The following is a 27,591-nucleotide window of genomic DNA, read 5'->3' as shown; positions in this document are numbered from 1 at the left end:
TTAAAGTAGGACCACAAAATAAAGCAACCGGGATATCACAATATAAAGAAAGTCAAAACTGAGATTTGCGGATATTTGTTTCAACGATACTTCAAACGATTTAAATGACATACACTAGAAGAAATGATGATACAAAAATGAAGATACCTACGGGAAATCTAAACATCCTACGAGGAAATATACAAACTATGACCTCCCTTCAACAATCCTCATCTTGGGGGGTGTAAGACATAAGCTCTAAGTACAAGAACAGGTACAACTATATCCCAGTATTGGGATTGTTCCCGGCAAGGATAAGGGAAATTTCTAGACCTCTGCTAAAGGCTTGGTTAAACATGAGGCGAGTTTGGAATGTTGATACAAATGGGAACCATGAAAAAAATGCAATGGGTATAAAGATAATCATTCCCATGCCAGCATCATACAGGCGAGCAATTGATCGAACGGATTTCCATAGTCCCAGCTTCTTCATCACAGGCTTCCAAGCAGCAGCAATCTACACATGGACATGAACCAACGTAGAAAACTCAAATAGTAGTACTACAAAACGAAATAATTATTAAAACCATTTCATACATCATATCCTCAATTCAGTGAGCTTTGTTTGGACAGTGGTACTGTTTTAGTAAAAAGAAATGGTTAAAATGGATAGGATTAACAATCAATCCCTGTATGGAACAAGATATATTATTCTCCTTTTGAGTTATGTCCATTCAATCTAAGTAGGAGATCATGCAAGTATCTCTGTCTGACAAGTATCAAAGAAAATTAAGACATGAAGATCAGGAAAAAGAAAACTCACAGAAAGAATTCCCCATCCAGTGGGAATAAATGCCAATATCGAAGCAAATATGTCAGGTATGGACAACTTTGTCAATGCAACCGCAACGGCTATACCAGCCAGTGCCAACAAGAGGGAGACTCCTTGTATAAAGCGTAACAAAAGCTGGAAATTGACTGATATCTTCTGACTGAACGTAAATACCTATAGAATAACAATACAAGGCCAACCTCAGGAATGAAGATGCAAAGTTACTGATGCATACGCTATATACCACAGGCAATACATTTTCGCACCTTGAAAAGCAATATAAGCACCGCCAACACCACCCATGACAGGCCATAAACCTATCCAAAATACCAAACCTGATTGATTAGTTGACTGGGAACTCATTGAATACAAGTAAATATGTTTAAAAGTTTTTCTTTAGTACATCAAACTGCCTGCATAAGTTCTATCAGTGAAGATAAAAACAATAAAGCGTATAACAAGAACAAAAAAAACTGCAAATGGAGTTGTGACTATGCAACCTTGATTAACTTTTCATGTTGAAATTTTAAAACACTCAAAATAAGATAAGAGGGAAGAGTTGTCCTCCTAGTTTGTTATACCCTCAATGAAGTATCTGATCCTTGCACATTAAGCTTGTACACAATGCCATACTGGAAGATGAAAAATCTTAGACTCAGGATGGTCTCTGCTATCCTTGAACCAAAACTCTTGATATGGGCCTGTTGACATATAATTAATGAAAACTATAAGTGGAAAATATCACTGAATAAAGAAAACTTAACTCTAATATTAGGGTAAGGAGAAAGTGAAGTTTGATGGACCAGCTAGAGTCTATAGATACAAATAGAGATGCAAACAATTTTAAAAATGACTAGTTATATATTCAATACCAGTTCTTCATCCCACCAAGCTTCCCAGCTTTCTTCTCCCTTGACACCAATGCCACCTCTGTAAAGCAGCCAATTTGTCCAATCTCTGAAGTCTTCCACTACCCTTAAATGACACCACAAGAGGCTGAATCAGTAAAACTGAAACCAATGCCAGAGAGATTACAAAGATAATACTTACTTTTGCCACTCGAATCCAGACGGGTTGAATAAATAGGGAGCAAATAACCAGGACAGAGCCATAAACCAACTGCTTACTGTCAGAAGAATGTATGAGACTGCACCTCCATTATTATACCCATAAGCAAGATATACAATCAACAGAAGCACAACTTCAAGCCTGAAGAAGAAGACAAATTAGCATGCTTATGGGATAGAGAGGGATATGAATTGCAGATTGTGTGTAATGAAATTCTTTGGAATTCGGGAAACTTAATCTGTCAAAGGAATCAAATTTCAACTTTTATTTGAGGATCTTAGATATCTGCTCTTGCCACTTTCAATCACAAAATTACATGTAGATATTTCACTTATGCAATGCCTTCTGGGTTAAAGGAGCCTCACGCTTTAACGAAATGACTACGAGAGTAAAGTCTGTAATTCTCTGAAAATTTGATATGGCGGACAACAAACCCGCGGCCAGTTGCTTGATACTGTTCACAAATGAATATATTAGCAGTCGAAAAGAGTTAATAGAAAAAGATACATGATAAGGTAGGGAGACAAACCCTAGCACCACCATGGAGAATGGTCCGACCAAAATAGTGAGTTTTGGTACCCAATGAAAATGTGAAAAAAACAGAGCACAGCTGGAACTGCATTGTGACAAAACTGACAACAGCCTGCAAAGCAATCAAAATTGAAAGACCAAATCAAAAAAGGAAGAAATTTATTCCCCCTCCCCCAAAAGAAAGGAGCATTAAAGGCAACAGCTATGATGGGAGTTGAGCAAACATCTGGTTTCCAAATCTTGCCTTGTGAAACATGTATGGGAAGTTACTGCCTTACAAAAATAACACTTCCTGAGAAGGGACAAAACCTGGATACACCAAGCTGCCCTATCTCAAATCTAGAGATACGCACGGCAAAAAACGTGTGCACACAGGCATGGATTTCACATTATTTGCAAGTAGCTGGCAATATACACTCACCCTCAAGAAGCCTTGTTCAAGAATGAAGCCCAGGACCATTGGCACGGCTGTGAAGACACCAATCTGAAAGAGAAACTGTGTATTCAATGCAGCAGTCAGGGCAGCATTCTTCATTATCCTGGCCCTTTCTTCAATGGTTTCGCCAACACCAGATAGTGCCTGGAGACAGATTTCACTTGGTTGATATAATAGAAGAAAAGTCAAAGTGAAAGATCCCCAGAACAAAACACTAGTCATACGTATTCGCCAATATTCAGTGTAAGTAGCTGCTCTAATTATGTTCTTGAACCCTTAGCTTGTGCAACATTCTCATTTATCAGTAAAAGGATAAGTTTGAACAAGGTTATCAAGCACTTGAATTAATTTGTGACCTCTTACAAATAGCTTGCAAGTTTAGGTACTCAATTGAGTTTAGGATTTTACAAGAACTATACTATCAAGTTCACCTAAACTTGTGTATGCTTTGCAATTTTAGATGAGTTTTGTTATTTTGAATTTGAAAACTTGGCAAAAGAACTCCACCAGCAAACAAGTTAAGAGCAATGTAATATTATCTCACATTTAAGACCAACCTTAGTCATAAAGATCACAATGAATACAGAATTTGCACAAATTATCATGAAACAGAATCAAAGCAACATGAACAAGAGCAAACACAACCACCACTACTACTAGGTGTAATCAAGAAATCATGCAAAAATTTACAACAGTAAAAAATTAATGAAATCCAACTTACCAGATATGCTTTCCCATAAAGAAAGATGTATACAGTCAGCACAGTTAACTGCAAGATGACCAAGAAAAGGGGAGGAAATCCTTCAGAAGTGGAATAGTTCAGGTATGAGTTGATGTAGTGCAAAGGCGAGGATGATTATAAATAAGGCATGAATAATTTCATTTCATGATATGCATAAACAGAATGAAGGTTAGGTGTTGGTATATAAGTGTGCAGGTGAGAATATTTCTATATAAGGCATGAAAATTTTCATTCAATGATATGCATAAATAGAATGAGTGTCAGGCCTTGTTTTAAAGTCTCTGCTAGACTCGTAAAGTCCTGGTAGGTTGTCTTCTAGCCCCTGGTAAACAAAAATAAAATATCCCATTTGCCTAATTTTGTCATGAGCCTCTTTGCCTGCTGGTTTTCTTTACATAAAAGGGGAGGAGTCGGTGAGAAATCTCTCTCTTGTTTGGAAGCTGGGTGGAGAAGGGAGTGCTTTGCATCTTGTCTCCGACGGGGTTGTTATTTTCATTGTTTGCAAAGGCAAGGGAGGGCTTCCATGTCCCCTGCCACCCCTTCAAAACACTCTTCCAACACATATTTGACAACCTGGCTGCACGACTCCACACCTTGCCCTCCTACACCATTTCTTCCAAACAAGCCTTTAAGCATTTGTATAAGATCTACGAATTATCACTAGTAAATTCTTTTATAGTCATAGAGCACTTAGGAGGATTGTGCTCCATTGAATGATCAAGTTACATCTCAGAAGTAATTGTAATAGGATACCCGTGGTAATTACTTCATCAACTTTTGAGTTTGCCTACCAAGTCTTTTGGCTTTATTAGTAACAACCTTGGGAATATCAACAACTTGGCCTGTGAGTCTTAAAGCCTATAATAAACTTTATTGTTGTGTTCTTTCTGTCTAGCCTCAACTAACATGCTGTGCAGGGAGGTAGTCTAGACTCACTGTTATACTACTAGGTCGTAGAATTGGTTTTATTAATATTTATCAGTACAGAGTCATGGGGTCTTCATCATGCCACTTTATTGACTTCTAACCTCCATTATAAACAATTATAAAATAATTGGCTAATCAATACTTAAAAAAGTTAAAAACAAATGGCATACCATGGTACAAAAGTAGTATCCAACTGTTGTAAAATAGAAGGACATCATCCGGAAGAAATCGAAAAGTTGCCCAAGTCTGTACACATCCCGACTGAGAACTTGTTCACCATTACCACCAGAAACTTTCCCTTCAAATACTGCAATTTGATTGAGTCCAACATCCCTTCCCTTGCCGACCTGTAATTTTTACTCTTAGAGCAGGATTTATTATTGATACTCATACAACATTATTGTCATAAACGAACATGCCTCACCTGAATATATTCATGATGGGTAACATTTCCTTGACGCAAGGTAGAATTGAATCCTGCGTATTAACAATAATCAAGAAAATGAACAGAAAGTTTTTTTGCTCTTGGGGGGGGGGGGGGGGGGGGGGTCAAGAAATTCCCATGCAATTAGAACGACATGATACATGTCATCTCTGATTTGGGTTCAAAGCAGAATTCCCACCATGCCTGCAGTTTTCACTCATGCAGACAAACAAAAATCATCTTAACACTACCATGAGCAGAATACAAGATCCAACAGATCTTCAAATCACCAACAACTACTTTTCAAGATCATTTCACAGGGTTAATAAGCCTAGAATCTCCTACTCTGCCTACTATACAAAAAAAAAATGTAAATTGGAAGTTGTTTTTTCAATAGTAATAATTTTTATGAAAGGTCATAAAAAATAGTAAAGCATTGTTGGTGACAGCTGTGTCTCCACTATATTGGATTTGGCCCTTGATGTAGCTTACACAGTAAAATAATCCCCCCTATATATTCTCTCAACACTATCATTCTCTCATAATGGCAAAATCATAATTCAGATCCAACATTTGTCGTTGAATTCTAATAGATAGGTTCGCAAAACAAACTTGCAGCACCTAGAAGAGCACCTACAACACTGCAAACATTGTTCCATCGACAGAAACAGCCAAATAAGCAGAAACAAAGAGCCATACCTGCATAGATATCTTCACTTATGTTTATAACACGAGAAGCCTTGCTGATACCACCACGGGTTATGTGGAAGACTCTGTCGAAGACATCAGGATGACCATAATGCATTCGAACCCTGAGCATATCATAATTAGCATATTTTAAATCTAAATAGAATGAAACTTGTAAAAGATATCAACTGAAAAAAAAATGTAAAATTGACTTACTTCAAAGGATTTGCTAAAACACGCTGACCCAAAGTCACAAAACTGGTTTCTTGGTTAGACATAAATGAGGCCAATGATGAGACACTGTATGCAAATATAGGTAAGTTACTAGAAGCTATAAGTATTAAAATTTAAGCCAAATAAACACACTATATCACGTTTTATACCACACATACCTTCCAGTAAATACATGCTCCCTAACACCAAGTATGGTTGGAGGACGAAGTCCGTGATCAGAGTGAAACTCTTCAAGTAGATTCCTCATTTTTAGAGCCTCCTCAAAGTAGTTATCCTATAACAAAACTCACTAAACATCACAAACTTAAGGGAAAGCAAATAAATTTTACATTAATTACAAAACAAGAAAATTATCAACATAAGTTTATTTGCACAATATGTGAAAAGAGTAACCAAAATAAAACTAACCGTTTTCTGGGATACAAAGTTTTATTATGGTCTTGGGGAGAGGAGGAGAGAGAAGAGGAGAAGAAAAAGGGGGGGGGGGGGGGGTTCTTAATCTTAGTGCAGTGGCTAATCTTACAGGAAAGTATGTCACACAACACAGGACAGTTGAGGAGGGTGCAGAAATTCAAACAAGATTATAAAGGCTTCACAAATTTTTTGGATGAATCGAATGAATTACAGACAAATGTAAAAACACTTTATAACCTGATTCATGTCAATTGTCTGGATTGCATTTCCCCGAGTAAATATGATCGCATGGTTTTGATTCTCAGGCTTCCCTTCTCCAATTTTGGGATTCCCAGGTAATTTTACCGAGTATATTTCCTGTGATAAATGCTCAATTAAGTAAAACTACACAAAGTGGTGTAATTCATTAGAGAGAGTAACATCATGAAAGTAGCCTAAGAATACATGAAATACAGAAGAGTATCCTTGAAAGCCACAAATGCTAATTTGTGCAAGTAAATTTTCTGACATTTTGACTAAACAGATAGATATAGACCAACTATTTTATGTTTATGCATTTCATACATTACACATGAAAACATTATATCATTATTATTTATTTATTTATTTTCTTTTTTTACCAATTTTTATTATTAAAATCAGTGAATCTAAAAGTGGGTAGTTAATACACAGCAGCCATAAGTTGCAAAGCACTAGCAAGCAAACACTGCCAATCAATATATATGTACAGTTTTAAAATTTTGTGGGACTTAATTCTGTTTGTATAAATTTTTCTGATTCTAACAAACTCATTCTACAACATAAAGATTGGTGACAGTGTTCTGCTTTTGGGGTTTTACATCCTGGTTTGAAACAAATGTGCTAGATGTATAACCATTTATGTCTCTATCTAACAGCTTAAGTTTTCAGAGATGGTTTCATGACAAAATGCTTGCATCTTGAAGCGAGATTCCTCCAACCTGAATTTGTCATACAATAGAATCATTCTTGTGGTTTTCTTCTGGTGTTAGGATAGGTAGTTCAAGGTTTTCTAAAGTGTATATGTAAAAGAAACAGGGAAAAGATATATTTAATTGTTTGAAGTGAATGACAATCATAAAAGATGCCATAGAAATCTGAAGGAAATTATGCAGAAGCTTCATAGATAAAAGATAAAATAAAAAATGAGATAATATGATTAGATGTCAAATCCATCAACTATATGGTTCAATCAAAACCATTTGAAATGTGCAAGCACAAACAGACCAACCAAGTTTGGACCTTGGAAAATAGTAGCTTCAATTAAGTTTTCCAACAATCTAATCGATAATTTTAGGAGGGAAAATGTAACTGCTTCCATGCAATTAATAACAATAACGGTTGGTTTGAGAAGACATACCATAAGTAGTGAAAAAATCAAGTGATTGAAAATTCACCCTCTTACTTGGAATGGGGGGAATTAATGCTGATGATAAGGTTGCTAGAAAATAGAGAAGGTAGACACCAGCAAAAGACAAGAACAAAAGACACTAAATAAGATGGAAGGTACAGAAGAACGGGACCTTGTCTTTCCCATTGACATCAGCTTTCACCAGCTTTGAGTAGTACTCAGTGTTTACTTTTCCATCTCTTAAAGTTTCAACAGTGTCAATGAAAGCAACACGAAGAGCTTCATTTCTAAGGGCATGAAGAATTACAAATTAGATATGGAGCTAGAGAACTATGCAACTTGAATAATTAAGACAATGAAGTAGTTAATTGCTAATACAAGTTGACTAGTGAAATTGAACTAACCTTTGCATAAGTAAAGCAACATCAGCAGCCTCAGGCTTTTGCTCTTCTTTCTGCTTACCATAAATTTGACATGTCACAACATAAGTGAACTTAAGATCTGCCTGAGCACGTGCTTCAGGGGACAAATCAAACCCACGTGTATCAGACAGTTCATCAGAACTAGCTGGAGCCTCCAAATCTAAATTGTAAAAAGAAAGAGAAAAAGATGAAAAATTACTAGCATGCATATAAAGAACATATGAAGGAGTGTTATGAACTTACCTCCAACCGTTAACCTCTCCAAATATGTCTGAAGCATAAGAGCTTTCCTGTAATACATCATCCCCCGAACTGTAAATTTGAAACAAGAAAGAACAGAGAATGATCAAGATTTGAAACATTAATGCAGTATTCAATATAATCCAATAGAATGTAAAATACCCTTCTAAAAGAAAATCGATCAAATGCAGCAAACAAATTTCAAATATTGAATATGACAAGAAATTAAAACATCAGCTAAGAAAGCACAATAAAAATCATTGTCGAAAATTACCAGTTCTGGCCAGTGTTTGTCCACGATATGAAGCCCAAAAACGCAATTCAAGGATATCATTAGCACTATCAAAAAGCTCTGTGTCAGGAGCATTTTCATCATGGTCAATTCGGGCTAGAAAGTTTTTCCACTCGTCTGCAGAGAATTATGAGAATTACATATTGATCAATACTGTTACAACTGGTGTAAGATACAGGAAGAATTGTAGGAACTGTGTGTACTGAATCAGGTATCCTTGACAATGTATTGAGAACATTAAGTACAATTGGGATAATTTCTGGTTCTGAGGGATTCTGGTACAAATAAATGGATAGAGATATAAGATTATTGATCTCACTCTTCCTATTTGTACTGCTCACACTTTTAACAACCTTCTAACCAATTTTCTCAAACTTTCAATCACCAGTCCTAACTGATTAAGCAGTTTTTAAAAAATTCAGCTGCTGTTCCTCCAGACTGCAGCCTGGCAGCCCCTCCTTCCTGATCCCAACTTATCCCTTCACTATAAACCAGCCCTGAATCTGTTTCCTATCAAATAACAACAAATTTTATGTAAACAAAGCCGGAGTGAAGATAATCCAGAGAGCCTACAATGACAACCAGATAGCCACAACAACTAAACCTTGTCCTGCTAAGCGGGTCCACAATATTGATTAGATGTCCCCATAGTGTCTATCTTTATCTTCAGACCACCAATGGTCTATATGAACACTCTCCATCTGATTTTCTGTCCTTACCTACACTTCTATAAGCCTTCTCCACAAATATCCAACCCACATAACCTGAGATCCTACTATTTCTTTTTCCAATGACATAAACCTATTTCCTTGTTACTTTAGTTTTGACTGTCCAACATTTAGCCTTGTAAAATATCCCAACCCCCCCCCCCTCTTTTTTTTTCAAGTTTGGTTATTATTCTTACACAATTTCTTCGTCATTTCTTTCTTAATATAACCATTAACTTGTGGGGAAACAACTTCGTGCTTTTCAACTGGTCTGATTTTAGCTTAAAATAACTGGACTAGTCTTATGGTTGCCTGAAGGTATTCCATAAGTGTAAGCAGAAATAGTGTCAAGCCAATTAGTTTCCATAATTAGGGGTTGCACATGGCCAGGACCGGGGCCGGGGCAAGATTCAGCTAGACCTGGGCCTATCTTAAAATTTCCTAAATTAACCCAAAAAACCAGGTCAAACCGGGGTCAACCCAACATTTAATTAACTACATAGTTTTTAAAATTATACATATTATATAACATTTTACAGCAAATAAATTATTCTAATGCAAAAATAACATCACATAACATAAAAGATATTGAGGTACCTATCCATAATATACTTATAATCTTGTATTCTTAATAGAATCAAAATGGAGTGAGGAATACCTGGATAAATTTTCTGAAGATAGAACAGAGTTGATATGCCATCTTCATTTTTCTTTAGGAGTTCAGCCATGCTATAAAGCACAATCTCGGAATAATAAGGGGTGAAAACACTGCAAAAACGGAAGATATAAGCACACAAACAAGTGGAATGATGTCTTCCAAGATATAAGGGTTACCTGAAGGACAACATCTCTCGAACTGGCTTTGTACGAGGCATCTTCATAAAAAGTGAATTTGTGAAGAACTCTAGCCTTCGTCTGGCTTCAAGATTTTTGGGTATGCTTGACGCAGATTCTTTAATAGTCAACAGAGAATATAATCGTTTGACTTGCAATCTCTGCATATACTATAGTTAGATAATTCATAGACTAGGTATTAACACAACGATACAAAAACATATGATAATAACATACTAAGTCAGTATTCTTGGGCCACTTCAACTTTGCAAACAACCGCCCTTCATCCCTAGCTTTGGTCAGCAAGTTCCATGTATCATAGTTCTCCCTATATAAATAAGAAAATAACATTAAATCATCTCACTGGTGGAAAGGGAGCAGTGCTATTTCAAAATTATCAGTGTTCGACAACACCAGAGACAGACCTCAGATTTATATGAAGCACATCATATCGCACAACATCATACAGATCCTGAACAGCCCTAACTGCACCTCTTTCCAGTTCAGGTGTTTCAGTCTCTTTCTACACGAAGTAAAAACAATAGCAAGTCAAAATGTTAAATAACACAGAAGACACTAGGAAGAGAATGGATATATCAGATGCGAATCCCAAAAAAATGCAACTCTACTGCCAAAAAGATGAATACAGAACCATCATTTGAAGCCTCCTCTATTAATATATTCAGCAGGAACAAAAATTGCACCAGGCAATTTCTTCAATAGAAGAAACACAAGAAACAAGAGATAATAGTTAATACCAGGTAGGGAAAACCATATCCTATAACTCTGGTTCCCCACAAGAGAGAATCCACAGTATTATCAAAGAACATGCACAAAGTTCCAATCCAGGTGCATCATATGATGTAGAAACAATGACAACTCCAGATGCAAGTTATATAGAGGGTGCTAAGAGAATGAAATACAATCTGGGATTTAACACATATAAAGAACAAACGAATCATATCAATGTAACAGCTGGAGAAATTTAATATGGAATTTACAGTTTCACCCACAAATATTCAAAAAAAAAGCATGCTACTGTCAGAAGTACAGATGAATAAAGAAACATTATTTCTAGCATTCAACTCAAATAATATATTCAGCAGGAAAAACCTGCACTGGATGTTTCTTTCTAAAGAGAAACAATAGAAGGTAGAGTTACTATATAAATAATCATATCCTCTAAATTGTTTCCACTAAACAACCATGTTCATAACAAGAGAATCCACAATATTATCATAGAACATATGCAAAGCAAACAATATGGTATGGAAGATGCAAGCTTTCTATCCCAACCACATTCCCCAAAGAACCAGAAATATCTAAAGTCGCAATAATTTTATTGCCTTCCACATCCCTTTTCTCTAGAAGGGCAGCATTGTAAAGAAAGAGCAGTGCTACAAAAGTAAGGATTAGGAGTTCTGCAGAAGAAATAAATTAAAAAAAAAAAAAACACCACAAGAGCAAGGCAGTCATTAATCACAACAAAATGCATAGTTTTCCTTCAAATCCATGTGAATTTCACAGACAGCAATGACAATTCATTACAGTACTTCAATAGGAAAAAAAAACACAGATGTCATAAAACAATGTCTCCTGAAAGGTCTATAATACCTTCAAAAAAAGGTTTAATCCTCTTGTTATAAAGAAGAAATCCATCAAGACAAAGAGAAGATGCTTATGAAGGGTTAGCGTTACGGATTAAAGGGAAAAAAGGAATTTTAGAATAAAGATTAGATACAAGATGAACAAATTAAAGTTGAAAAGCATACAAAGAAAGAATAGGCAGCATATCAAAATTTTGTTGACTAAAACAAAAGATATGGCGATGTGATCATTTATAAAATAGTACAATAAAATATTAGATGCTAACCAGAATCCCCATCAAAGCAGTTACTCTTGATATCACAAGAGCCATCTTGTTTAACTGGAAATCTGCATGAATATTCCCATTATCGATACTTGCATTAATATCCCCATATATCCTTTCAACCCTGGTATAGTGGCAATAATTGTGCAGGAAAAAACAACCAAAAATCAATAAATATCAACAATAAAGTTCATCACAACGGTTTCATGTGCTTCAATAAAACAGCTTACTCACCACATCCTTCCCACTTCATCTAATATTTCTGTTAAAATGAGTCTAATAGCATAGTAACACTCCTGAACAGCATATTTCATATAGTCATCTCTTGAAATCCTATCCCAAAGCTCATACTGAGTGTCTCTATTCTCAGTAGCAATATCCTTAGCCAAAAATATCTACATAATCATGCACAAGAAGTAAAGACCAAATCAAAGAATCTAAACAGAACGATAACAGTTAGTACTAAATCTTTCATGGTAATGCAATACATGATTATCAGAATCAAGCAGTTCTTTTCTGTTCAAGTTGTTCAATTTCATTGGATTCTCAAGGGCATCAAGGTTACAAATATGACATGGCAAGTTTGCGGCAAGGATTGTGGGAGGATTCAAATTATTAGTTTCTGGCGACTAGCTAGATTACATCCACATTACATAGGTCCAACACAACCCAAATGGTAAAATTGAGCTTTTTCCTTCTGCAAATAATTCTAGGCCCTATAATAATTATTGAATTTCAAAATCATTTATAAAGTTGCCTATAAGCTGTCATGACAACTGTAGAGCGAAAATAGTTAAACTGCATGAAAAACTCGGAAAAATGGTCTTCCAATTCGCAATTAGAAAAACATGAATAAAATAGCTGGACTACCTTGCTTGCAAGTAGGAAAAGTGGCCACTGAACCAAAGGAAGATCCCCGGAGTTTCTAGGCATTAAAAGCAACTCCATTTCACTGCAAGCAAGGGAGAACAACATACATGTATTAGAATCTGATAATTAGAAAAGAAAAATGCTAAATACAAGAAAAGCCAAGAAAAATATATAATAGCTTAAAGACTAACAAGTCAGTTATATAATCTTCCTCCCTTAGATTTGTTATGATCTCATTCCAAAATGGCGAAAACCGAGCAGCATCAAACTTTTGCTTCTCCACAGCCTTTAGATGAAAGAACAATTGAGTAAGAAGAAATTGTTGAACATCAAAAGGACTCGACTAATCCTTATCAAGACATCAGATCGATAGAAAATGTTTTTTAGAGACATTGTACTAAGTTAATATAATGTTATTAAATTTCTTTATATCAATAAAATTGCTTGATCCCCCCAAAATGCAATGATGGCAGTGTTGTAGTCAGTACAAAAGATATGTGATTAGTTAGTAACCAGCAAACAGTAATATGTTCTGAACAAATTTTATTTTCCTTTCCCCAAAGCAAATGGCTGACCTGAGAAGTTGACTGGCGGGAGCCCCTGAAAATATGAAAATGATCGAGAAATGTATGAGCAGATATAAAGAATATGACAACACAGCAGGGCAAAAACCCAAAATGGAGATGTAACTTAAACAACTATGATAGAAAAAGAAAACATACACGGACAACTATCTTCCAACCCCCCCCCCCCCCCCCCCCCCCCCCAAAAAAAAAAAAGAGTTCACGGCCAGAAACAGCACCTGTTGGATAAAGGAACATGAAGGGTGTCCATAAAAGCTCTAGGAAACTGCTCAAAAAGTTTGTGTAGTGCTTCAAGTGACCTAATCTGTTGCCAGACAAAGGGGGGAAATTACATACACACAGACCCAACAAATTGCAAGAGTAAAATATATTAATAACAACTTCAATACCCAAAAAATCACATACCTCTCCTAGACGATCTCTTGCCCCAAGCAAGAATCCCCAGATAGCAGATACAAGTGTGTAAAAAACATGAAGATCTAATAGATAGATCTGAAAAGATGGGAATCGATAAATTGGACAATGTGGGTGAAAAGAAATAAAAGGGATACAAAATAGAATATTGTACAAAACTTGGGGTACAAGTTATAAATTATGTAGTAGGCATTTCTAACAAATCAGTACATGACCAGAGATTTGATTGTAATAATAAGACATGCAATCATACTGAATTTCTTTCAGAATATTCCTCTCATCTCTCTTATATCTCTCCTCAGTACTTAGATTTTCACTAGGTTTCACTCAGTTTCACTCTTTTTTGGACACTCAAACTATTTAGTACCACAAACTGTTAGTAATCAGCACAAGTGTACCAGGGTCAACATTAGGAAGTACAAGAAAATTTTCATGGGGTGTTTCTAGAAAGCCTATGAGAGCATATTAGAGTGAAGAATTGCAGAGTAAGGAGGATTGGAGCCCTACTTTGAGGCTGGCTACACCAAAGCAAGTGTCTGAGTTATCAAGTGATTTGATAAGCAAAATCATACTTTATCCTTAACAACAACTTGCAAGATAAATTCAAGTGAAAAAGAGAACAAACAGAAACAGGCATGAACTTACAGCAAACACCGGAGCCCATAAGCTAGCAACTGTCAATGCATTATGATTATCTGAACAAACAAAGGCTCTTTTAAGTAACTGATGGAAACAAGATGATAAAAGAAAAAAAAATCAAGTCATTGCTTACTTTTAGAGACAAAATCATGCCAAGAGTATTCTATATTATCCTGTTTTATTATCTCCCTTGTTGGCTTCACCAGGGGCTTGATCTAGAAACCACAAAATTTAAGGCAAAATAGTATATAGAACAAATGGATGCATGCAAGCACACATGTGTAGCTATCTAGACAAGGAGGACAAACCTGGAGAAAGTATGCGAACGAGAACTTTCCACTCAAAATAATAAGCCAAAATAGCAGATACCTGAAAGGAGAATATAACTACCAAGTAAAGAACATGACCTAGATTTGAATATAACTACCAAGAGTAATCTCCCCTAGATATAATTTCCACGTTTGTTAGTTTATGTCATTAAGAAAGAATTGCCTGTTCCCCATATCTTCGTATTCTATTTTTTTCATCTTAATAAAAATAATTCTTTTATTTTTTTTTTACAGGAACATGTTGAGATGTGGATGCAAGAACTATAAATTCCCAGTGTTCTAAAAGTAAGACTATAGCATATAAAGGAATTCGAGTGTGTACTTTATGAAATCTGTAGTCCTTTCATACATTCCTCGCCCAACATAATGGCGTTCCTTAAGAAGTTCACAGAACACCCCAAAAAGAAAACACAAACCAACAGTCAGAATGACACAACAAGATATTTAACATAATATTAAGAAATATGATCGCCGAAACTAAAGCAGCTGAGCACATTAAACCTGGCGCATCCATTTCACAAAGCGAATTACAGACCAACGGTCGCATTGATTTGTAAGCTGATGCATTGCAGGTATCCGCATGAGAAAACCAATGAAAAATTGGATACCGGCATAAATCCCAATGACAAACACATACAATTTGTAAAAAGCTGAATTTCCATTTCTTTTATTCTCTTCCATGAGTGCTTTACTGCAGTGAGATATGATCACTTCAGACAATCTAGACTTTTAAGAAAAATCATAAAACTAGATAAAGAACAATAACATAATTGAGGGCATACATACACATAAAGGAAGGTAATGAAAACTGAAGCAAGGCTGAACCAAAGAAAACGTAGAAATATTCGGGACACAGCTAGACCCCTTGTTGTTGAATATGCACCATACATCATCAAAACATCCAGAACACCTAAAGTAATGAAGAGATGAAAGGATGAAATAATATATTAAGGCCTTCTCCTCTACTTAATGAAATTCCTTTTCGTATAATAATAAAGTACTAGTAAGAAACTATTTTAGTGGAACAAGCCACAAATAACTTGGTATTTAGATCAAGAAGTCCAGCAGAACAGAACAGTTACAAATCCACAACTTAAAATATAGCATAACCTCACAAAATAAATACATACTCTCTAGAAACTTCATCACAACAAATGTTGGTCCAAGACTAAGAACCTCTCGCAAAGTCTTCGCATTAAGATTTTCATCATTGAAGGCAAGAATGGTTAGACCCTAAACATTAAGAATTAAGTTGAAAATTAGCACAATGAAAAAAGAAAGGCTAATAGACCATGAAAGTATATGCCAAATAATATGATATTATCCAAAATGTGAAAGGAGAAAAGAGAATTTTGTATTTAAAGGAGCCATTTTTATAACAAAAGAAATTTCATTAAGGTAAAGAGGAAAACGAATACAAAAGAAAAGGAGTAAATAAGATCCTCCCCAACCAAAAGAAAAACCAAGAAAGTCACAACATCAACGGATAGTAGCTTTGCAATGTCTCAACATGTCTGAGAGAGAAAGTCCTCTGAAAAGTTTATATGCCTTACATGATGTTAAACTGCTAAATTTATCCCAAACACTAACTTTTCCTGAGAATCTATCATTAAAGGTGCATAGGTTGTATTCTACCCAAATATCCCAAATAGTGGCATATATAAAAATAATAATAATAAAAAAAATACACTGAATGTTTAATTAAACCTGAAACATCATGAAAAGAAATATCCACAAACGGTGGAAGCTGTGATAGAGATGGAAAAAGGTCCGATGCTCCACAAAAGATGTTTTCCCTCGATGCTGACTTCCACCAGATATAAGCATTTTCTGGAAGTTAAAAATACAAATAAATAGATCAACAAGGATTTACCCAAAAATAAAATAAAATTATGATAATGATCAGTTTTCAAGAATCAGACCATATACTAAGTTTCATTATGTAAACAATGCTTGGCTCAACCTAACTTTCACTAAAAAAACTTATATTGTTAAGTAGAAATATATGAAACGCTTATATCTAATAGTATACATGGCCCCACTGTACGTCAAGAGCAAACAATGCAATGCCTCATCTTACCTTCTGATTAACTTTTATTTACACAACACAGGGTAACAACAACCAAACTCTGGACCATTTGGCCAAAGAGGCTCCAGTAGAATATGATCAATTTCTTTTTCTTTTTCTTCACAAAAGCTTAAGCTATTAGATAGAGAACACGAATTGTTTCAAATGTAATAACCCTCTTATGCAAGGTCAAGATGAGTCTTGTAAATAAAATGTGGCAGAAAATGGCACAAATAGAGCTATAGCCCTCTAACAAATTGGCCCAATTTATAAATCAAATTAGTTGTGGTTCAATCCACTGATTCTGATTTAGATAAAAAGATTAAGTTCCATTTCACAATGTATAGGTTCCACCATACATTTAAGTTATGCTACTGCTAGAGGCAATAAAACCTACTTTCTGTCTTTCTCGTCCTCATCCGGTATCACAGCCCACCATTATTATATCTTACTAGCACTAGAATGCCGAGAACTACTAGCAGACACCTTTTTATAAATAAGTGCAGGCAGGAATATTGTTCATAAAGCAGATACTAAGTATTGAACTGCCGTATTTTAACACTACTATAGCATGTCAATGGGAACCAGACAAACCTTTGATTTAGGCAGTGGCTTTTGGAAAAAAGAAGAGCTTGTGCGCCAAGGCCAACTAAGCTCAAAGCAATGAAGTGACCTAAAAAATGGGGATCAGATTAATGAATAATAAACAACAGAATAATCATTTGACAGTCACTGATGACTCCTTACCAGAAGTACTCGTTAAAATCATCATAATTTCTCCAGGATGAATGAGGTGCCTTCCCATTATCATTGTTACCAGCTTCCTAAAATTCCATGTAAAATTAGTGATGAATTCCTAAAGAAAAAAAGAGAGATAATCTACCTAAATTCCAGTTGAAAAGCATTTCTCCAATTGTAAAAGAAAAACAACATAGCCAAGACATTAACTATTGCAGTTCAAAAACCCAAGGAGAGAAGTGAAAATAAAATAATACACTATGCATCTTTTGTTCTTTATTTAAATGGTCAGACCAAACAGTCATGAATATTTTCCTGCACAACTCCTGATCCACAATTACATAGAACACCTTAGTTATAATACCTTGGTTATAATTTAAGGCACATGATCAGTGCAACTTGCTAAAATTTCTTGACACTTTAACAACATTCACCAAATACCTTAGCTAGACCCAATAAAGTTTTTGGGTGAGGTAGTTATTGACATTATCATCCTGTTTCTAAAACTTCTTGGCTAAAACCGGACAAACTGACCAACGACATAGGACACATCAAAATGCATCTAATAATTTTCAAATCACAAAAACTTGCATAAATAATTAATTTTCTACAATTTTGACAACTCAAAATTCTAAGATACTGTGTGGTTTCCCCGTGAAGAGGGAACCATTTCCTATTTACATCTTTATTATAGTTTGAGAAGTTGAGAGAGGAGAGAGAAGAGAAGGTAGAGAGTGAGAGAGAAAGTTAGAGTGAAAACATCTTACCACTTCACACCAAATTTTTAACTTCCTCATTTATGAGAAATATTGTCATTAAAAGCTTAACATAGTCAGTCCCAAACACAAATAAAAGAGAAGATTGTGTTAAGCTATTGGCAGTCAATGTAAAATTTCACAAAACACTATGTGATGGATCAGATTTATAATAGAAAACAGTGACCTTATTTCGTCCATGTATATCTAGTGAGAAAATGCATAATTTTTCTAGGCTGAATTAAATTTTTATTGAAAATAAAAAACGGGAACTGTGCAACTCAAACTATTACAAGGTCTCAGCAGAATTTTCAGTTCAACAATGACACTTCTCATCAGAGATTTTAGACCATGTTTTAAAGGGTAAGCATCCTTTTTAATGTCATCAATAGTACCCAGTCAGTACCCACAACCAAATATTCTGGTTACGATCTACTAGCAATCTGCACAGCTTTTTCCCCTGTTTTTGTATTTCCTAAAGTTTAAGAAACTAAAAGTACAAATAGAATAGTGGTAAACTTACTGCATTAACAACGTCATAAAGAGGAAAGATAACTTTATCAAGAAATGAGACACCATTCTCAGAGGTGCAACTCTTAGCTGGCTGGGCGACATGTTGTCTTAATATCTCATCCATCTCTCTAACCATCTGGATATCAATTAAGAAATTATCAGGCTCCAGATAACAGGGAAAACAACATAGACAAACCATAAACCCTACTTGGTAAAATCATTACGAAATGAGGGGGAGGGGGGGAGGCAGAATATATGCAGTATACCAAATAAAAGTTAAGTAAATAAGAAGATTCGTTAGGAACAAAATCACAGAATTTCAACATATGAACGGCAATTTAAGAGCTCCAGCAACATCACAACATCCTCAGAGCAATTATGGAGTCAAATTATGATTAATATAACTAATAAGAGAAACTTCACATCCTCCTGTTCACTAGAATGTTGAAGACTTGAAATTAATAAATAATCCTATTACTTGGCAATGGTTTACAAAACATCAGTAGATTAATAAGAAACTTTACAGAGCCAATAAAAAAGAACTTTCACTCAGACTCCATCCAATTAACTTACATGATGGAATATGTAGCACAAACATTCTGGAAGAAACCTGATATTGGCAGCTTCACCCCATATTAAAAAGTATAAAGAAAGATATAGCAATATCTTCTCCTTATTAACAGCTTCCAAACTGTGAAAAACCATTTGACCTCCTTTAGTGACAATCTTTGTAAACCACAAAAAGTCAACTAACATTAAACCAAAAGATGTGTATCATTACTTGCTCCAAACTGGCTGAATACATAAGTAGTCACACCACTTTATATAATTATCAAGGGACTTAAGGAAAACTTGCCGCACAGCTGCTTCATCCAATCTCTGGAAACAAGATATACAACATAAGAGGAAGCGAAACCAAGAGATGAACCTTCTCTAGTTGTTAGTGTAAGTGTAATAAAAGATTAGTAACACTAAGGACTTCCCAATTGCCTGAACAAGTAATATGTGGCAATCAAAAACAGAAACAGTGAGGAGATATGCCGGATAAAGATACATAACCAAGAGTATACATTCTATTTATGATACATAAAATGTTGGCATGTAAATTACTTTACATTAGTGATGACATAAGTTAGTGGCCCTAGTTGACAGGTACCCACATGAAATGTAAGTGGAAAGGTGTCTCCTTTTCATCTTTATCATCAAGCAGAAGAGATAGCGGACAATGTGTAGTACGTTGATGTATTAATAATTTTTTCTTCTTAATGAGAAATGAAAGATTAACAAGAGATAGAATATAAGGTATCCATCAGGATAAAAGAAAAAAGAAAACAAAATAGCTACTAAAAGATTGATACATCTAATAAGACAACCTCTCTATGTATCTACCAAAGAAAGACATTTCAAAAGACCATTTGCAGAACACCACAAAGAAGCTAAGAAGGCAACCATATCTGAAGTATTGAAAAACTGGAGACTTCTCAAAGTTCTAATATTCCAGCTTAAAGACAATAGAGAATAGCAGAAACTGAACAATGACAACATTGATTATTACACTGATCTGAGCACCATTAAAATGTGGGAAAGGGAATGCTTCTTCAAACGCACCAATAAAAATCAGGCATTCACTATACTTTCAAATTTTGACTTGTCATTGCATAGATCTACTAAATGAAGTAATAATTAACAAATGGAAATAGTGTTGCTTCAGCCAGCCTTATTACACAAATTCCTAGTTCATATCCTTTAGAATTGCATATCTCTATTTTTACACACACAACTGTTTACCTTGGGAAACTTTAGGAGTTAAATATGGACTAATGAACAGTTTAATCAATTTCAATGTAATAACATAATACAACTCTGACATCTAAAAGAAACAAAGAATTACAGGATCAGTTGCATCTGGAATTCGAAGCCGAGATTGCTCATTCGCGAGAAGGTGGACTATGTGCTCACGCTGATTAGATACATTATCTTTCTGCCAGCAACAAATGATCGTTATTTGAGGCTTATCAAATAAATTAGAACAAACAAAATTAATGAAAATGAAGATAAAGTACAAAATCCAAAAGGCAGCAGAGAACTACAATTGTCAAAAGAACTCTATTTAAATTAAGAGTTTTTACAGCATAAATAAATTTCCTTGCTTTAGGAATTTCTGAAAAATGATCCAAGTAATTGAAGTCATATTCATGCACCTTATCCTATCAGCTTAAACTTTTGGAACAAGTGATTTCATGACACAATATCAGAGCTTCTATGACCTAAAGGTCTATAGTTCAATCTTTGTTGATGATTTCAAAAGAAAAAATTTTTAAGACAGATTAAAATGGTGAAAAAATACTATGCAAAATTCATGCAAGAAAAAAGAGACTCTTGAGTGAGAGCACCGTGTTAGATATATAACCATTAAAGCTCAAACTTTTGAGACAAGTGGTTTATGACAGTAAATATGGTCTAGCCCATCATATTCTACTACTAAATCTAGTCCTTTAAAATTTATTTTCAAGTTTCATGTTTCTTTCGGCTTGGAATTTTGTGTTTCAAGATTTGGGGGAATTTTTAGGTGGAGGATGTTCCTTACTTTAAAGATTTTACCAGCTTATATAATTTCTCTACTTTACATAATCTGCCCAAGAGAAACCTTTCATTCTATCAAGAAAATTATTTGAGATGGAACTTTCACTTTATTAGAGACACGAGAATTAGAGAATGGGCCTTTTTAATTCATTTGTCAATGTTCTTGTTCATTTTCCATTAAAAATAAGGATTTAGCTAAAGAGAACCCTACGAGCATTGGCTAAGAGAGTTAAAATAAAAAGTTTTGACGCTTCCAATGTATTACCAATTCAATCAATGCATTAGGAACTTAAAAATTTTGTGTGTTCTATTAAAAATATACTTAATTAGTACTCTTAGGCAACTTGTTAGCAAGACCTAAAAAAAGCAAAATCTTTCTATTAGGAAACCTCTAATTGAAGGAATAGACACCTTCCTATTGTTGCAGAGAACCAAAAGGGAGACAATGAGGATTACATCAAATTTGAAACAAGAGTATGCAAAGTAAATCCCAAGCTAAATGTATAAATATTCAAGGATTAGCGATGAACATGAAATATTAATATTTTTCTAAAAAATAAAACAATTAAGTTTCAGAAAAATATCAGAAAGATAAATTAGTTTAAGTACAGGGAAGAATGTGAAAAACAGAGAGAAGCATATCAATCTCGACTTGGAACCACATAGAAACCCTGATATACAGACCTGAAATCCAAAAGTATACTGCAAAAAGTCAAGCATGTCAGCATTCCTTGTAGAAGAAGTGAAGGCTTCCCTAGGCAACTCTGGCAAGCCAGAAAAATATCTTAAGGCTGACACTGCTGCTTGAACCTAGTAAAAAAATTTCTTTAGGTAATAAACAGACACGAATTCACAAAAAATGGCGATTTAGAACAAAGAAAGTCAATCACCTCAGGGAAAGAAACAATAGCATTTGTTGAAGATGCAGCATCTAAGGGAATGATGTTGTAAGCTATCAAGTCCTCCGTTAACGCAGAATCTGATTCCATGACCCGCTTGAGCTGCAACAGAAAGAAAGTAATTGAAGGAAAGCTCAAATCTAGGAAATATTTCATTCTGATTGAAATAGACAATTTCGGAGTGCATAAGATGCTTCCAAAGCCAAACCAAGATAGTCTCTGTGTTAACTGCAATACCTTGGTAGCCAACTCCATGTTAAACCAATTACGCAAATTTATTTATTTAGTTATATAAAATATTTGATGAAGAAATAAGTGAAATAATGTGATGATGAAGGATCAACTATCAACCTGAAAAGAAACAGTGAAAACTGAAACCAAGGCTAAACCTAAACCTTTCTGTTATTCTTCACTTTAGAGTATTGGATGCATCTTACTTAAAGTAAAATGACATTATCATTGCTTCAAGTGTACCACTATAATAATAATTCTGGTCCAAAATAACCGCCATGAAACCACTTATCCCAAAAACTTAAACTAATAAGGGAAGACACATAAACGGTCCTATCTCTAACAAGCAAAAGCCTCTTTTAGGCTTGAAGCCTAATAGTGCATAAGCTTTTTTGTGTCTTATGCCCTTTTTTTTTTTGGTGTAACAAGAATCAAACTCTTAACCTTTTAGTCATAAAATCTAATATTATGTCATGAAACCGTTTATTCCAAAAGTTTAAGCTGATATGTAAAGGCATCTGAATGGTTATAAGGCTTACCCACAATCACATTTCAAGTCCAAAAGAATTCTTGTGTGAGGAGGTGTATTAGAAATATAACTATTCACATGTCTCTTCTTATCATCTTAAGCTTTTGAAATAATTATTTTCATGATATTGACCTAAAAGTCTAGAGTTCAATCCTTGTCAAACCCAAAAGAAAAAATGTAAGCATAAGGCAAAACAAAAAGATAAAAGGGAAAAAAAGCCTATGTAAAATTCACAGAAATCCAAAAAAGAAAAAAAAGAAAAACATTATTGCATGAGGAGCATGTTAGAAATATAATTATTCATATTCCTCTACTTATCAGCTTAAGATTTTCGAATAAGTGGTTTTATAATGATAATTGTCTAGTTACAATTATGCATATACATTAAAGAAATTATTCAAAACATCTTGATCTTTAGATCAATTTAATTGAATGTTTGAATATTCAAAATAACCCTTATCAATTATTCTATTCTTATACTTACTCTTTATTTCCATTTAGTGGAAAAAATTAATTCATTTTACCTTATTTTTTCTAAATGGGAAATTATTTGAGACCAAATAAAATTTTAAGAGTGGACAAATAATTTCAGACCAGAGGGATTAACATATTACATTACATGCATTAAAGGAATCTTTTCCAGAACAATGCACAAGCAAGAATCAGTTTAACCGTTTATATATTTGTGCACTTCAAGAACTCAACCTCATCTGGAATTTCTTGGGTTAGCTGCTCAAGTACTGTCCCCAGAACCTTTAAGGTAGCAAAAACCCGTTTCCTCTTCACAGTCTTGCGCTCCAACCTGTATAAGAAGAAAAAGCAAAACTGAGGAAAACAGCTACAATCAATACAAAACAATTCAGATGATAAAATTAAAGCCATGATAGATAGCTAAGATGTTTTTGAAGTTTCAGTGACCAAGTATTATGTAGTGCCTAATCAATCATTTTGGATAAACAATAAAATATTCTTAGGAGGGAAGAAATAGAAGTACGAGATAGGAAACTTTTAGCATCTATTTGGTGTAAAGCTCATGATCTTTATAGAGGATTTTCCCTTTCAGACTTGTTGAGAGATTATAAAGCTATGCTTTATAGATAAATCTTTTGCTTTGTTTTGATTTTCTATAGTGTATGCAGTGTACTAGCTGCCCCATTTGATTCAATCTGGATTACAAGGATACCAGATTCACAGTCAAAATACTATTCTTCATGAACAATAATTATGACATATACCTCTAAGTTACATTTATTGTGCTATTCCGGTAATAGAAGATCACATAAAATAAAATATAAAACATATTTTCACAAACATAATAGTGGCCAAAGTTGGATACAGTTTCCCTTTAAACAACCTTCTGAAACCAAAGCAACTTGTGTCATATATGTTCAACTTTCTTCTCATGTGTAAGATTAGAGACATGAATGACTTCCAAATTCAATTTTGAGAGGATTTGCAGGACTGTATATACTAAATCAGTAATAACTAAATAAAAGTGAAACTCAACTCCATAAACTTAATGCCTGATTGCAGAATAATAACAATCCCTAAACGTCCAATTTTTGGTATACTCCTTATCTACATCTCTATTTCACTGAACTAAGGGGAAAATATTTATGGAACTTATCAAACTTAGTAATAATATGGAAAACAACAATCAAGCTATGCCATTGCATTAAGCAGGACCCAATGGAGGCAAAGAGAAAGCATAAGACTATCCAAATCAGTGTTATGTCTATCTACTTGGACAAAAAACATACTCGCCAAGATCCCGGCTGAAAGCACCAGATTCCCTCAACTTCATCTCTTCCTCGTGCAATTTCTCTACATTATTCTTCTCTCTATAAAGCTTATAGAACTCTTGTAATCGAGCAACATCCCGACTTCTATCTATGGTTCCAACTTCTCGTTTAGCCAGCTTTTGCTGAAAATATAAGTAAAAAAGAAGATAAGAAAGAAATAAAACATAGCTACCCAAAAGAACCATAGGAGAGGTCTACTAAGGTGGAAAGAAACATTAGAAGATGATAATGAATACTTTACAAATAACAAAGGAAAACGAGACAAAATAGGGGGTTTCACAAAAATTCCCTCTGGGAATAAGTGGAACCTTCTTTGGCAGTCCTCCCAGTTCAAAAACAATTTTTATAATGGTAATTTTTTTTGGGATAAAAATGTGATTATTATAATAAGTCCTTTAAGAATATAAAAGGAAAAAGGGAAAAAAAAGTAAAGGTTGCACAGAAAAATTCACTTTTAGGTTTAATTGAACCTTCTGAGGCCTCCCACAAAAAAGATGACTATGACTTTACTGCTTAGATATGTAGGTCATGAAATAATCGCATCAATAAAGAACTACAATGCAAAATTAAAGAACGACATAAAATTTTAAAAAGAATTACAAATTAAAGAAAAATTTGTGAACAAAGACGTGTGGGTAAAAAGATCATGATAGTATTTCATTAAGCAGCAACAATTGTCATAGAAAATAGTTGACAATGATTATACAGGAAAGTTTATGCATTAAACTTAAATCAAAGGTGCATCCGGTCTTAAAATACAAAAGGATGCCAAATGACAAGAACTTTTCAGAGACAGGCTTTGAGAAACCATGTACATACACACCAGGATGTGCAACACAAGTATTTTAAGTAAAATTTGCATTCCAGATAGAAAATCAGATAATAACTATGTACCTTAATGACAGACATCAAACCGGTCTTAAATTGTAAAACACCCCGTCCCTCACTGTTAGGGTCCAAGTTTTGTGACAATGAGTATGCATGCTCACATACTGCAAATCGAATAAGATTCCATTAGAACAATTGTTAGGAACCTTAAGAACTTCAATGACCGAATTAATATATATCGGCACTCCCAAGCGACAATATCTTAATTCAAATAACATATACACTTTCAACATTTAACATTGATAGAAATATGGACATGTTAATAATGTGCCTTCTCATATTACTATAACTCCTAGTTTATAGTGTAAATTAATGTAACAGATACTTTTTATTTTTAAATCAAATATTTAACATCGTTAGAGATACGCACATGGTAATTATGTTCATGCTCATATTATTCAATATTTTTAGTTTGCAAATGAGTTGATTGACAGAAGGGGATATCTTTTCTTTCTCCTCTTTCTTGTTTTGTTGACATATATATCCATTACGCTGACTATATATTGGATGTCAAAAAACCCATATCAACAAAAGTAAACAGAACATTCGCATAAAGAATACAAAGTAGTAACTAGTAAGTGAAGAAGAACATACAAATTCTAGAGACATTGGGATCATCATCTTGAATTTCATCTGCAACTCGAAGAATTTCATCAATATCCCTGTTTTTTGCAAGAGCGGATGGCACATTCCCAGCAATTCCGCCAACAGGTCGCCCATATGCATCATCACCAATTCTGCCCCTCCTTAATGCAGCACGTACTAACCGCTCCCAAAGTTCCTCAACTCGAGACATATTTCTAACAATAATATTAAGTGAAACCACACAAACTAACAGTTAAAGAAAAAGTAAAATAAAATTGAGCAAAAAACCCATTATAGCATGGGGACAATAAGTAAAACTAACATATAAAGAGTGACAGGGAGTCACCACTGAGCCCCAGCAGAGCATTTACCAATATTAACTTATTCTTTAAACAAAAATTATCTTGTATATTTAAAAATGTGGAGGATGCCAAACTCCACAAACAGACCAAATGAATAAATGCACATGACTTGTGCTATGAATGCAATGCAATGCAGTACTCTGCAATACAATCATTAAGAAATTACGAGCAACAGCGATATTCTTTATATTTTGGCAGAATAACCAGCTTCCGGCAAGGTATGCAACGACTCAAGCTTAACAGTACTCGTACCTATGGAACTTAGACGTTCATAACAGCATGAAATGATAACAAGTTGATAAGAAAGACGGGAAACGGCTCTTGAATCAAGTGGATCCAATTCAGCTCGCTCTATAGCATCAAATCAGTAGGCACTAGACAATCTACTGCAAAATACAGGTCATATTCCATGTTTAGATAAAGGACATGAGACGATGCAGCAAACAATAGCCAATAATAAACACGAGATCACATTATTCAACCTAAAATGGACTTCCTACACTTCAGAAACCAAATTTCCGAAACAAATAAAACAAAACAAAATGTGAAGATCGAAGAACTTCCATTGGAGTGGTTAATTTTCTCGAAAAGTAAACAGAATAAGAAGGAAAATAAGCGAAGGAGAGAGGAAATGAGGAACCTGATAAACCCTAGAGGTATGGTTCGGAGTTGAAAATGAGCAGAATCTGGTCTCGGATTAGTGTGATTCGAACGAAAAAGCGGTTTGTGTTGCTTTTCTTCGTTTTGAAAAGATGAAGAGGGATGCGAAATGCGAAGATATAGAAAAGAAAAAT

The 27,591-nt window shown here is 34.5% G+C and overlaps 1 protein-coding gene across 3 annotated transcripts; it reads right to left on the bottom strand.

Annotated features, from left to right (window-relative positions):
• Positions 1-43: 43 nt before the first annotated feature.
• Positions 44-27,591, bottom strand: LOC130948676 (callose synthase 9). Of its 3 annotated transcripts, none has more exons than XM_057877516.1 (53): positions 27,438-27,591; positions 27,050-27,183; positions 26,445-26,650; positions 25,857-25,954; positions 24,921-25,084; positions 23,866-23,962; positions 22,392-22,502; positions 22,186-22,311; positions 20,810-20,899; positions 19,700-19,797; positions 19,492-19,609; positions 18,929-19,054; positions 17,660-17,736; positions 17,507-17,585; positions 16,552-16,674; positions 15,975-16,077; positions 15,631-15,754; positions 15,346-15,535; positions 15,167-15,219; positions 14,824-14,884; positions 14,649-14,730; positions 14,522-14,571; positions 13,868-13,954; positions 13,681-13,766; positions 13,454-13,478; positions 13,070-13,164; positions 12,879-12,960; positions 12,243-12,403; positions 12,012-12,132; positions 10,564-10,661; positions 10,376-10,466; positions 10,139-10,299; positions 9,963-10,072; positions 8,580-8,714; positions 8,309-8,377; positions 8,048-8,225; positions 7,816-7,930; positions 6,512-6,631; positions 6,019-6,134; positions 5,843-5,926; positions 5,639-5,751; positions 4,940-4,992; positions 4,686-4,862; positions 3,568-3,615; positions 2,832-2,990; positions 2,409-2,522; positions 2,245-2,333; positions 1,862-2,020; positions 1,684-1,786; positions 1,393-1,512; positions 1,078-1,128; positions 803-985; positions 44-496 (listed from the first exon to the last, which is right to left on the bottom strand). In XM_057877516.1, exons 3-53 carry the CDS (start codon positions 26,644-26,646, stop codon positions 260-262), a joined length of 5,712 nt encoding a protein of 1,903 aa, XP_057733499.1. In that variant the 5' UTR covers positions 26,647-26,650; positions 27,050-27,183; positions 27,438-27,591; the 3' UTR covers positions 44-259. The 3 variants fall into 3 exon arrangements, with proteins under 3 accessions (XP_057733499.1, XP_057733498.1, XP_057733500.1); XM_057877515.1 differs by having other exon boundaries at positions 27,050-27,180; positions 27,438-27,577; XM_057877517.1 differs by lacking the exon at positions 27,050-27,183 and having other exon boundaries at positions 27,438-27,577.

Source organism: Arachis stenosperma, chromosome 9, assembly GCF_014773155.1.
Source record: "Arachis stenosperma cultivar V10309 chromosome 9, arast.V10309.gnm1.PFL2, whole genome shotgun sequence".
NCBI lineage: Eukaryota > Viridiplantae > Streptophyta > Magnoliopsida > Fabales > Fabaceae > Arachis > Arachis stenosperma.
Note: the sequence above shows the minus strand (reverse complement) of the source record. Positions and strands in the feature narration are given on the sequence as shown.

What these genes read in the sequence shown, in the direction of transcription:
- LOC130948676 (XM_057877516.1), bottom strand. Translation starts at nt 26,646, where the DNA reads ATGTCTCGAGTTGAGGAACTTTGGGAGCGGTTAGTACGTGCTGCATTA. An exon ending in TTCAGCCGGGATCTTGGCGA is followed by an intron (nt 23,963 to 24,920) that starts GTATGTTTTTTG and finishes CTTCTTATACAG; the next exon opens with GTTGGAGCGCAAGACTGTGA. An exon ending in CTGCTTTGATGGGGATTCTG is followed by an intron (nt 10,662 to 12,011) that starts GTTAGCATCTAA and finishes TACTTCGTGTAG; the next exon opens with AAAGAGACTGAAACACCTGA.